This window comes from Staurois parvus, unplaced genomic scaffold (assembly GCF_062004578.1).
Source record: "Staurois parvus isolate SC_StPar_1 unplaced genomic scaffold, SC_StPar_1.0 ptg000249l, whole genome shotgun sequence".
Lineage (NCBI taxonomy): Eukaryota > Metazoa > Chordata > Amphibia > Anura > Ranidae > Staurois > Staurois parvus.
The window spans coordinates 11,339,248-11,352,739 of NW_028318045.1; the positions used below are offsets into that span (position 1 = coordinate 11,339,248).

Genomic DNA, 13,492 nt, shown 5'->3' on the forward strand with positions numbered 1-13,492 from the left:
GGTGAAACGCTTTGTAAAGGTTTTCTTGATGGGCGGAGAGCCAGCTGAAGCCAACTTATGAATAATGGTTTTGTGGTTCACTTTTTTTTTGGTGTGTGGTCCTATGAAACACATGTGGTTCTATGGTCAAGCAGTTGTGTGTGAACTGGCATGTGTGTAATTTAATATATATATATATATATATATATATATATATATATATATATATATATATATATATACTCTTTTTTTTTATTTATTATTTATTCCCCCCCCCCCTTGCAGCCCTTTAAAGTTGGGGGGACAACGACACAGTACCTCTGGGTAGGACTGCAGATTTCTGGCGTGTGTTTTACTATGCGATCCCCTGCAGTGGGGCAGGAACAGGAATGTTTGCATTTGTAAAGGATTTGGGGATGCATAGTTGCAGACAGACTTCGATAGGCAGAGTCTGGAGTCCCTGATCTCTTGATTTGTGGAGCACCATTAGTTTTTCTAAGAACATCAGATGATCGCTAATAATTTTTTTTTTTTTTTTTTTTTTTTTTACAGGTTGTTTTAAAGATGACCGCATTGTGTTTTGGACTTGGATGTATTCCACATATTTTATGGAAAAACTGGCTCCACGACAGGATGACATGCTCTTCTACGTGCGACGGAAACTGTCCTATGTGGGCACAGACGGCATCGAAGGCAAAAAGGTGACTAGCAGAGGAGTATCTCGCAGGGTAAATTTTAAAAAGCTGTTTTAATCTTCTTTTCTTATAATCCCTCTGCACAATTCTATTATTACCTAATTCAGATGTAGAGAATAGAGAAAACAGAACTGAAAACGATTGGTATGTCTTTAATTTATGTACAGAGCAGTTATCTGTGCCAGAGCAACCACTCAGGATTATACTTATTGTGGTATAAAGGGGCCCTGTCATTTTGCGAAGGAAAAAAAAAAGGCAGTGGGTTGGATTCCTGCAATAGATATATAGTATACTGCCTCTCTGGCCACCCGTGGCTTACCTTTTTGATCCATTCTACAATCTCAGACTTTCCTTTTTAGAAAGTGTCTCTCCCATGTGCTGTGCATCTGTGCTCAGATGTCACTACAAGACTCGGTAGTGACATGGGGGTTAGCAGAAACAACCACAGTGTGAGGCATTGTGCATTCCTGGAAGTGTCAAGTCAAATGCCAGTGAGTATTGTGGAAGCGGTTTTTGCTGGATCTACAGATAAGGTATTAGACATGAGCACTGGAGAGGATAGTATTACACCTCTTCTGTTGCTGGGACCTGCTCTTTGTTTTACTTTGGGGAAAAGACAGTCTCTCCCCTCTGCCAGGCTCTTGATTCTGTCTGTGCCCCACTGGGAAAGTACTTTTGGTGTGGTGTTTTTTTTTTTTTTTTTTTGTTTGTTTTTTTTTTTTAAATCAAAAAAAAAATTAAAATTAATTTTTTTATTTCTGCCCCGCAGAAGGAAATGGGAGGAAATCTCACCAAAGGGAGAGGAACAGTGTGACAATGATCACGTCCTGTTCCAGTGACCACTGTAAAAAATGTATTTTATGTTGCAGTATCAAGTGGTCGCAAGGGACACATAGTGGATGTCAGGACACTATTTGCATGGCATTGGCGTGTTTTTGGATGGGTTTCTTCTGTCTGCTCCTGTTTATGATTTTTTTTCTTTTTCACACTCCAAAGACATGCTTGTGTGTGTGTGTGTGTGTTGGGGACCTTGCTTTATAAGCTCCTTGAGGGCAGGGACTGATGTGAATGGACAATGTATCCACCCCCCCTTTTTGTTTTTTCACCCCTTTTATGGGATGACCGAATCCGATCCCCGGAACAGATTGTACAACTAGAAGGATCCTTTTGGCCACTGTGGAATCTTTGTAACCTACCGCTATATTGAAACTGACAATGACCCTCCGCTACTAGAGCAGATACACACTTCCGTATCTGGGAAGTAGATTCTGCCAGTCTACTCCCTTAATCCCTCTTGGCCTATGCCCCCCTGATTATGCTTTCTCACTGTCTTACCTGACCACTAGATTTTCCACTTGCCACAAATGTCCCATCTTGGATACAGGATCTTAGTTATATTACGACTCTGTAAGATATACCAATTTATGAAAGCTGGCTTTTGTCCTTTCTACATTGTTAAAACCCTGATATGGGTAATTACCTGTTTGTCATTTTGTTGAATTGTCAGCTGAACTTTGGTTGGATATTTAAGAGAAAAAAAAAAGTTTTACTAGCAGGGATGCAGAAAGTGACAAAATCCTGACAATGGTTTAAATGAAAATTATTAGTAATAGCATTTTTAATTGGCTCCTTGACTTCTAAAAGCAAGCTTTATTGCCAAGACTAAATATTCCAAATGTATTACAAAAATTTAAGAAAATTCTGAAATATACAACAAAAGCAGGGTCAATTAAAAATAAGATCAAGGAGTAAAGAAAAAGATGAGCAATAAGTAAAAGGGGACATGCGTGGCCCATCTTCTGGATGAAGAAGCAATGTTCTATTTTGACTGGTTTATTGATGGAGGTACATTTTATACTGGACATTTGAAGGGTTGGAGAGTGCTCAGGGAGTTCCTGAGATGGGGAGAAATGCTTCAAGTCTTGAAAGTGGGAGTCTAAAGTGGAGAAAAGGGCCGAGGTTGTACTTAGGGTGGTATGCATGCTGTGTGGCTAAAGGTGTGTGAACAACTAACCATCATACCTGTATGAACCAGTTAGACACACAATTCTGTAACATGGGCATTAATATGTAGTAACTCCCATCTCCACAATCCCACCCCCTTTAGTACCCTCCACTCTTCTAGAAATGCTTTCCACCAGATTTTGCAGTGGGAATTTTTGCTGTTTTACCCAAATGAGCATTTGTGAGGTCAGGTACTGATGATTATTGAGAAGACTTGGCTCACAACTGATGTTCCAGCTCACCTCAAAGTTGTTCAGTAGGGTTAGGGCTCGGGCTCCGTGTAGGTCACTTGAGCTCCTCCACACCAAACTCTTAAAACCATATTTTTATGGAGCTGAAATTTGTTTGAAATCATTACCTTCGTGACAGGTTCGCTTTAAATAGAAGCCCTGTCTTTTAATCCTTTTACTCGGTGTTAGCGTCTAGAGTTCAGAAAATGAAAGCGAAGTCCCTAAATGGATGCGACAGATTGAGGTGACGGATTGTCTTGTCTATTGTGGTCATTTAAGCGTTAAGAGGTTTAATGTAAGCGCTTGCGCGCCTGGTAAATCTCCCATCACGTAGTAGGCTGACTGCAGCAGTTCTGTTGCAGGAAATGGACATTAATTTTGTTTATAAGAACATAAAACCCATTTAAATAACTCTGGTTGTTGCATAGTGCATGCCCTTGAGTAATTACAAACACCCCCCACCCCTTCCCCACTAGGGAAACCACTTGAGAAATCCTTTAAAGGGAACCTGGCATGACAGCAGTTTCCTTTCAAAGCCTAGTGTCACATATCACATAGAGTGCCGACAGCTGCCACTGCCTCAGGTAGACCTCATTTCAAGCAGAGGTCAACAGCATGTAAATATTCTTGGGACAAACCCAGATCTATACTGAGATCAAAAGTTAGAAGAAAAAAAATTCAAAAAGATGGCAGACCCAATGGACCACTTTTGTCTTTTATTGCGATCGATTCTTTCTTTCTTTTGGGTTGAGAACTTCCAAAGTTGTACTTGTAGCTGCTGACTTTAAAGAGGAAATTCACCAAGCTATCCAAAAATTAAATAGACAGTACTGCAGATCCCACTGTAGTCTTGAGGGTCCATGCAAACTAGGCAGGAGAAAAAAATGCCAGAACTGCATGCAGAAAAATGCAGCATAAAAAGCGCTCTTATGGAATATATTGTGCATGTGTTTAGGTGTGTTTTGCATTTAAAAGTATTTTCCCCAAAACACTAGAAAAAAGTTTTTAAACTTAAGGCCTGAAGGTGCTAGTGTTTTATATGCAGGCTACAGGCTTCATTGACAAAAGATTTGCTGCGTTTCCAGCACCGCATATATGTGAATTAGGTCTTAGTAGCCTTCAAATAATACTACCATAATGGATTCTGACTTGTTTGGTTTCGAATCTTCAGTTGGGACTGCAGCTGTTTGACAGCCGGAATTGAAAGCCAGCAGCCACACAAAATGTCGGCTGATGGCACTCAATTGTAGGATGTACAGTACTGTGCAAACATTTTAGGCAGTTGTGAAAAAATTATGTAAAGTAAGAATGATTTAAAAAAATCTATATTTTAATGGTTTTTAGCAATGTACAAAATTCAATGTGGGAGAACAGAAGAAAAATGTAAATCAAAACAATATCTGATGTGACTACCCTTTTGGCTCCAAACCAGCATCAGTTCTTACTCTTGTGCACTTGCACAAAGTCAGGGCTTTTGTAGCATTAGTCATGTGTATGATTAACCAATTATATCTACCATGTGCTAATGATCATCAATTACATATGTAGGTTGAAACGGTCATAAACAGAAACTGCTGTGTAGGAGGCCTAAAACTGGGTGGGGAACGGCCAAACTCTGCTACTAAGACCTAATTCACATATATGCGGTGCTGGAAACGCAGCAAATCTTGAGCGTTTCCCGCAGCTCATTGAAATCACACTCCGTTCATTCAATCTGCCACCGGTGTCCATGTAAAATTAATGGCACCCCAAAACCGATAACCGATTGTAAGAAACGGATCGCATGGATAGGAAAACCCATGCAATTTGATTGTGGCGCGGCAAAAAAAGTTTTTTTGCACCTTTTTCGTGCGGATGCGATTTGAGCCCATTCACAAGACTGGGCTTAAATCACACTGCAAAGAGTCACATGTGATTTGAACAGGAATGCGATGCGATTCTTGTCCGAATCACAAGCGATTTCCCGCACTGCTGTTGTGTGAATCCACTCTACGGTGAGGTTGTGGAAGACTGCGTCATGTCACAAGTCCTACACCATGACTAAGCACAGCAACAAGGTACACAATACAGCTGCATCAGCAAGGTCTTTTCCGACAAAAATTTCAAAGCAGACTGGGGTTTTAAGATGTGCTGTTCAAGTTCTGTTAAAGAAGCACAAAGAAACTGGCCCGCGTTGAGGACCGTAGAGTCAATGGTTGTCCAAGAAAACTTCAATGTAGCAAATGAGACATACCATGCTTACAGTGAGCAACAGAAGTAATTGAACACCCTGCGATTTTGCAAGTTCTCCCACTTAGAAATCATGGAGGGGTCTGAAATTCACATTGTAGGTGCATTCCCACTCTGAGAGACTTAAATTTTTTTTTTAAATTCAGGAAATCACATTGTATGATTTTTAAAGAATTTATTTGTCTTGCACTGCTGAACATAAGTATTTGAACACCTGAGAAACAGCAAGAATTCTGGCTCTCAAAGACCTGTTACTGTGCCTTTAAAAAGTCCTCCTCTACTCCACTCAATCTAACTTAGTAGCACCTGTCTGAGCTCTTTAAAGACACCTGTCCACCCCACAGTCAGTCAGACACCAACTACTACCATAGGCAAGACCAAAGAGCTGTCAAAAGACACCAGAGACACAATTATGGACCTCCACAAGGCTGGAAAGGGCTACGGGGCAATTGCCAAGCAGCTTGGTGAAAATAGATCAACTATTGGAGCAATTGTTAGAAAATGGAAGAGGCTAAAGATGACTGTCAGTCTCCCTCGGACTGGGGCTCCATGCCAGATCTCACCTCGTGGGTTATCACTGATAAGAAAGCTGAGGAATCGGCCCAGAACTACAAGGGAGGAGCCGGTCAATTCCTCACTGTACGTCCCTTCAACATCAGAACAGGCCATCAGCACAGAACTATGCACGAAAACATTGAAACTGAGATGCAGAAAAATGGCTGCAGGTACTCCTGGACTGATGAGTCAAAATCTGAAATATTTAGCTGTAGCAGGAAGCTGTTTTTTCACTTCAGAAAGGTACAATGAGTGTCTACATACAGTGAAGCATGGTGGAGGTTCCTTGAAAGTTTGGCACTGCATTTCTGCAAATGGCGTTGGAGATTTGGTCAGGATCAAAGATGATGTTCTCAATTCTGAGAAATACAGGCATATACTTATCCATCATACCATACCATCAAGGAGGCATGGAATTTGGCCACAAATGTATTTTGCAGGAGGAAAATTACCCCAAACATTCATTTTTTTTCACACCTGCCTAAAACTTTTGCACAGTAGTGGGGGAAGCTGAGGCTGAGTTCCAGATATTTTGTATAGTTACATTGGTATAGTTTGAACCAATGTAAGTACACATACTGTATTCCACACCTGGCCAATTCCTGTGGAAACAATCGCTGTAGTACTCGCCTCTACTTTAGTGATCCTCGCTGTCTTCCAGATTGTGTCGAGCATCTGCCTTGCTGCATAGTAACCATGCAGCAAGCTCAAAGTCATGGTCTACACCTCATCCAATCAGAAAATGCATTGCATTCATTGAGAAAAATACACGGCATTCTCTGAATGGCGCCTGTAATGACAAGTGACTCCCTTCCATGGTTATTAATGAAGCGTGGCAAATGCTCGACATTGAACCTGGAATAAAGGAGGATCACCCTATTAGCGGTGGCTACTTCAGTGATTCTCTGTTCCAGGGGGATTGCCCAGGTATGTTATCAAAAACAATTTCCAAGCTCACTTGCCAGCCTGCAACAAAGCCAAATGGACCCTGTCTAACAGTTCATGTTAAAAACAAGGTTTAGTTTGCACACATTTGTAAATATATGTGTAAGCTGCAGTGACCATGTCAAGGCATCCCAGTGTACTGCAGTCCTAACTCCTATAATTTTGAGTCTTCCAAGTTGGTGCACATATAGTAGACAGACGGGGTAAATTTGGTTTTATTGCAGGCTTACTGTTAAGTGAGCTGGAAAGTTTTATCGTGCATTGCCCTTCAATGTGCTCCTTGCTGCAAAGGCTAGTCATAGGTTGGGGTGGTTGCCATTTGTTTGTATACAGGTATGTGATATGTATTCCTAATTTGACCCCGCAAAAAAAATGTATACCAGCATTCAGTGTGCGTATGCAGTTGCCTCATTTATCTAAGGCCTGGTTCACACTAGTGGGGACCGTGCGGCCAGCATTTGCTCGGGCATGGCAGCCCATTCATTTGAATTGGCTGCTGTGCCGCATGAAACACACAATAAAGGTGTATGCACCTTTTAATAAAAACGCGGCCATAGGCAAGCCGCATGGTATTTTTGTGCCTGCACCACCTGTGATTGTGCTGTGGGCTGAGATGTGTGGGGGTGCTTTTCAGGATGAATGGCAGCTCCACTCCTCTTGCAAGAGCAGCACGATTCAATTGCAGTAATCGCATTGGTACCCGCATTCAGACTGCCGCGTGTGGGCTAGTGTAAACCACAGGTAATTGTCTGAAATATTAATTTGCTCTGTAGTAGGATTAGTTAGTTTTTTAATACAGCAGGTCAAATAAGTATTGAACACCAACACCTTTTTTCTCAGTAAATGTATTTCTAAAGGTGCTATTGACATTTTCACCACATTGGTAACAATCCATGCAATCCATACATACACAAACTACAACAAATAAGTTCAGAAATTAGGTTTGTGTAATAAAATGTTGTGACACAGGGGAAAAAGTATTGAACACGTGAAGAAAGGGAGGTGCAAAAAGGCATGGAAAGCCAAGACCCCAGCTAAAATCTATCAGTAATTGGAAAGCAATCCTGCCCCTTGTCAGTGCAAATAATTATCAGCTAGTGAAGTCTCAACTGGTGGCCTATAAAGAAAAAAAAAAGGTGTCTCATTACCAAGGTGTCACACAAGGAACCTCTCATAATGGGTAAATACAAAGCGCTCTTTCAAGACCTTCTCAACCTTATTCTTGCAAAATATACTGATGGCATTGGTTACAGGATTTCTAAACTTCTGAATTTTCCAGTGAGCACTGTTTTGGCCATAATCCAGAAGTAGGAAGAACATAATTTCACCATAAACCGGCCATGACCAGGTGCTCCTCGCAAGATTTCTGACAGAGGATTGAAAAGAATTATCAGAAGAGTTGTCCAAGAGCCAAGGACCACTTGTGGAGAGCTTCAGAAAGACCTGGAATAAGCTGGTACAATTATTTCACAGAAAACAATAAGTAATGCACTCAACTGCTATGGTGTGTATGCACACTCACCACGCAAGACTCCATTGCTGAAGAAAAAAATATGTTGAAGCTCATTTAAACTTTGCTGCACAACATTTAGACAAGCCTGTGAAATGCTGGGAGAGTATAGTCTGGTCAGATGAGACCAAAATTGAACTCTTTGGATGCCATACCCCAAAAACACCATACCAGCAGTGAAGTTTGGTGGTGGGAGCGTCCAGGTGTGGGGCTGTTTTTCCAGCGTATGGTACAGACAAACTTCATATCATTGAAGGAAGGATGAACAGAAAAATGTACCAATACATTCTTGATAAAAATCTGCTGCCGTCAACCAGGATGATGGAGATGAAACAAGGGTGGACATTTCAGCAACACAATGATTCCAAACACAAAGCCAGGGAAACTCTCAATTGGTTTTAAAGAGAGAGAAACTAAAGTTGCTAGAATGGCCCAGCCAATCTCCTGACTTGATTTCAGTAAGCACATTCAATGCTTTCCCTGTGTCATTCCATTATATTACACAACTTCTTTTCTGAACTTTTGTTTTTTTTTTTTTCTTTGTATGTATGGATTGCATGGGTTGTTACCGACATGTGGTAAAAATTTCATGTCAATAACACCAATCTGAGAAATAGATTTACTGAGAAAAAATACTTATTTTACCCGCTGTATGTACTAAAGAATTGATGAGATGAATTTGGTTGTGAACATTACCACCAATTTTTACTGATCTAACATGAGTCGCCGAAATCTGATTGTTGTGGTTTTTGGTGGATCATCATTGATGTTTTCTTCTTTCTATACATTCTGAACAAGCTAATCAAATTATCAGCCTGTTTGAAGTCCTGTTTCTGTGTTGCAATGTTGTAGTTATTGCAGGGATGTAGGTAAAACATGTTTTATTGACCATACAATGCCCTGGCTGTTCTAATGTAAAATGTTATTTTTGATAATTATTTTGGACTCTGTCAGAGCTATGTCTTATGTCATATTATTCTGATGGTTTCCAGCAGGTAGAAGTTGAAGTCTATCGAAAGGATTCGAAGAAGCTTCCCGGCCTCGGAGACCCTGACATTGACTGGGAGGAGAGTGTCTACTTAAACCTTATTTTACAGAAGGTCAGAGACTGTCCCTGGTGTGACCACTGGTGGTTGGGAAGATTCATATTATTTATGAAAGGGCCTAATATTTCGATTCATTTCAATGCAAAGTTTTGGTTTTTATTTTTTTTTTTCATATTTTTTTAATTTTTTTTGAAGGATGAATTTCTTGGCCAACATCAGTTGTTTATGGCAAGCTTGTATTAATTTCTAACCCAATGAGTTTAACATCTTCTAGTTGTAGAGGTAATACTATTTTGCAATGGGGCAGATGGGGAAGGCACTGTGGTTTTGTGTTTTTGTGTTTTTTGTGTTTGTTTGTTTTTTTGTGTGGTGGTGTGTTTTTTTTTTTTTGTTTTTTTTTTTTTTTATCCAGAACTCCAAAAAAGAATAAAATAGCTTGTTAAAAGATGAAATACCAAAACCAGCTTTTGATGCACTATCCCCCCTTCAAACTAGAGATGACCACCACAGCACTTTTTTTTCTGACGCTTTATGTCCTCATTCTATTTGGCCAGCGTCATTCAACACACTCCTGACTCCAGGTCATCTGGATTCTGCCCCAATCTGTGATTGGACAGTACAAGGAGAAATAGCACAGTGATGAGCTTGTTGCTGTGTCACTGTGCTTTCTCTTCCTATCAGCATTTTTCTTGTCCGCACATGAACGGATTGGCTTTGTGCTGCTTCTTCCTTGAACATCCATCCCTGCTGTACAGGGACAGTAAAGACTGATTAGTACTTACACTGCTTGTGTATTTACAAAATACATTTAAAGGCTAAGTTGCCTTTTTTTTTTTTTTTTAATAGTATCTAGCTCCCCTATGCACCAATATTCCGTTAATGTACCCGAGTTGCAAAAATATTCAAGCTCTTTGATCTGGAGAGCAAGGCCTTACCTTAGCCTTTGGTAAAATTCTTTTTCAATTCCTGGAATGTAGACAGAGGACAGAGGAGCCAGTAGGACCCCGGAAGCAAATTATCAGCTGATCTCATTAGCACACACCTCTTGCACTGACCTCATTTGTGCACACCCTTCACCCATCAACTATTTTTTCACAGCATCCCTGGGATCTCTTTCCCACATGCATTAGCCTGGCTACCCCAGCGTCTCTTCAGATGGGCTCAGGCCGCATGCAGCCCACGGGACACCCCTGATGTAATGCAAGGGCTTACTTGATTGGATATAGAGTGATTGAATAGATGCTGTGTCCTCCTATTATGTAGTTTGGGTAAATCTAAAGGAGATTGTACAGAGATTTTACAATCAGATTGTATAGTGTATGGCCACATTTATACACCTAAAATAAACTAGGTGCGCTTTCAGTGTCCTTGTTAAAAGCACACATTTTGCCACATGAAAAATAGGTGACAAATGCAGCAAAACAAGCAGTAAAAAATGTACAACACGCTTCGTAGCGCTGTATCGCAAAAAATGGCCTGGTCAGGAAGGAGGGGGTAAATCCTCTGGAGGACAAGTGGTTTAAACAGTATAGGCACTTATTTTTAATGTTTTACATTGCTATTCTTACAAAGGGCCAAACCCGAAGTGATCAAGACTTAAAGTATAACTAAAGGCAAAACTTTTATTAGTTTTGGACAGAGTGGGAATGGATTAGAACTCCTTGTAAGATAATTTTAATCACATTCTATACCCCCCCCCCCCTGTTAGAGAGATTCCCCCTCTATTTGCCATGTTTACCATTGCAAGTAAAAAAAAAACAAGTTTTGGGTTGTCCCCAGAAAAGTAATAGAGGGGACATCTTCCAATGGGGAGAATGGTTCTGATAACCTGGGGGTCCCAAGGGATTGCTTTTAATTTGTAGGGATGTTGGGCTGTGGGACAGGAATTGAAGGTATATCTCTGCACAATGACAGATGGCAAAAATAATTCGACAGGTGTTATAATCCTCCCTTACTCTATCCAAAGTGGGAAAAAAAAAAACTTTTTTGCCTTTTTTTAGTTCTGCTTTAATTTTTGGACTAAAGTTCCATTTTAAAAATAACCTGACAGCAGTAATACATTTTGTAAGTAAAATCCTTTTTTTATTAAAATAACCATGTTTTTTTTTTTAAATTGGATACTTAAAAAAAAAAATAAAAAAATTTGTTACAAGAACTGCAAAGTTGATAGGATTCTGACGTTTACGTTGGATCATATTAACCTCCCTAGCGGTATTCCCGAGTGTAGCTCGGGGTAAAATGTCAGTACCAAAAGCGGTAACCCCGAGCTACACTCGGGCTTACCATGCGGCGCTGCATAGGGAGTCCCTGCAGAGCTTACCTTGTCTTTCGCTCCCGCGATGTGTCCCCTGCAGCATCCCCGGCCATCTCCTCCGGCCGATGCCGGCATCCGGCTTCTGTGTTCCGGTCCCTGTGACGTTGGGATGTACGGGCGCCGCTGCCGGCGGCGGGAAATTTGAAAATTTAAAAAAATGCCATTTTTTTCCAAACAAATTTTACATAGCAAAACTTTGCTGTTTCAACCCATTTCACATACATTTTGTCCCTAGTGCTTTGTCCTGTGCCCTGCCTGCATTTTGTCTGTCCTTTCTGTCTGAAAACTGAGAAAAGTCCATGGCGTCCAAAAAGCGTCCCTTTAGGTCAAAAGCGGATTTAGATCAGCTAGAGAACAGCGATAGTAAATCAGAACCACTTGCAGAATTGAGTGATGATTAGTGGGGAAATTCGTCATCCGACACTGAAAACGATTTTGCGACTTTGCTCAGCAATGTGCGAACTTGGCGCTCTATTTCAAATTTCAGTGTTTTTGGTTTGATTATAGTATTGAATTAAATGTATTATTATATTATTTTTTATGATTATGTATTAAATTATTTATGATTTCGTGTTTCAAATTTTATCATACCCGGGATGTTTAATAGACTCTTGTTCGGAAAGATTTCAGTGAGTTATTCCTAAAAATTACAGCCTACAATAAAAAACTACATATTTCCATGCAAAATAATGGTACCGCTTTCAGCACCAAAAATCTGAAATAATCAGACCACCAGGGAGGTTAAGAATTATCATGTGACCCTAAAAACACTGTGTTATTCATGCAGTGTGTTATTTCATTCAAGGTCCACTCAAAAGTCCAACTCTGTGCTCCAAAAAACTGTCCCTTGCAGTGGCAAGAATTACTGTACTTCCTCATTTTGTCTAGGGGAGAAGAGAAACCATTTTACTTACCTGATCCTCTGGCATGACCCCCCCATCTTGTAGATGGTGCTTTCCATGATGGCACTTCTACCATTTTACCTCCTCACAGCTGTTCACCCCATATGGAAAACGTCGTCTGGTAAGGATAAGCATGGTCAACTGACTGAAAGACAAAAGGATGTTGTGCAGGAATGTGACCCGGAATAAGAAAACAACTGAAAAAGTTCAGTCTCTGTCCCATGAAGACATTCACCCATAGATAGAACTATTCTGGCCTGCTAAGCCCCATCTTTCTAGCAAATGAAGAGGCTAGGAAACCGCTTCTTTGGAAGCACAAAATAACACAAACAGCTGAGTTGCTACTATTAAGCTGTAAAGTTGTAGTGCTGTGTTTTTTTTTTTTGTTTTTTTCTTGTAGCCTCCCTGTTGGGAAAAAAATAAATTTGGTGTCTTTTGAAAGTTTCATTTCTGCCTTTTGACCAGATGTCTCCCTTGTTACAGAAGTGAGACTCGCTTGGGTGGGATCATAATGTTGCTGAAAGATCTTCTATAGAGATTTTGGTCTAATTTTTGTCTTTTCTTGCAAAGTAATATTAACGTAAGAATTTTATTTACATAAAGTACACTAAATCTAACTACACTAAATCTGTGTGACATGCAAATTCAATGTTATCCTAAAAATAGTAAGACTTGGCATTTACCACAACCTCACCTATTGGCTGACCAGTGGTCAGTAAGCCTCTTCAAATGGCTGTACCAGGGGTCCCAGGGTGAACTGGCAACCTGCTCCTTCCCTATTTATTATATAATTTTTTTTTTTAATACGTTAAGTCTGAACTCCATCCATTCCTTCAGTCTTGCACAATTGTATGGACTCCTCTCCTGTACTGAAAATGCTTATTCTGATTTCACTGCACACTGTGAGCTTCTGACAATGTGCATCAGAAGCTGCAGCAAGTTAAATAGAAGCCCACCCAGCCCCTTTCCTGGCTAAAGAACATCACCATCATTTAACTCCAGTCTGACTGTCCCTGGCCTGCCTATTTCTGCTTCTCGGTCTTTATTTTCAGTGAGTAGCATGGTTCAACAGAAAAGGCGTTA

General features: G+C 40.4%; 1 protein-coding gene across 3 annotated transcripts in view; it reads left to right on the top strand.

Annotated features, from left to right (window-relative positions):
* The window catches only part of KIAA0930 (KIAA0930 ortholog), a 76,709-nt gene that overhangs the window by 42,867 nt on the left and 20,350 nt on the right, over positions 1-13,492 (top strand). For 2 of the 3 annotated variants that reach the window (XM_089680771.1, XM_089680773.1), the window contains exons 2-3: positions 532-707; positions 9,140-9,247. In XM_089680771.1, the coding sequence (XP_089536897.1) occupies positions 532-707; positions 9,140-9,247 (284 nt within the window). The remainder of the gene's footprint in view (positions 1-531; positions 708-9,139; positions 9,248-13,492) is intronic. The other variant, XM_089680772.1, reaches the window with a different exon arrangement.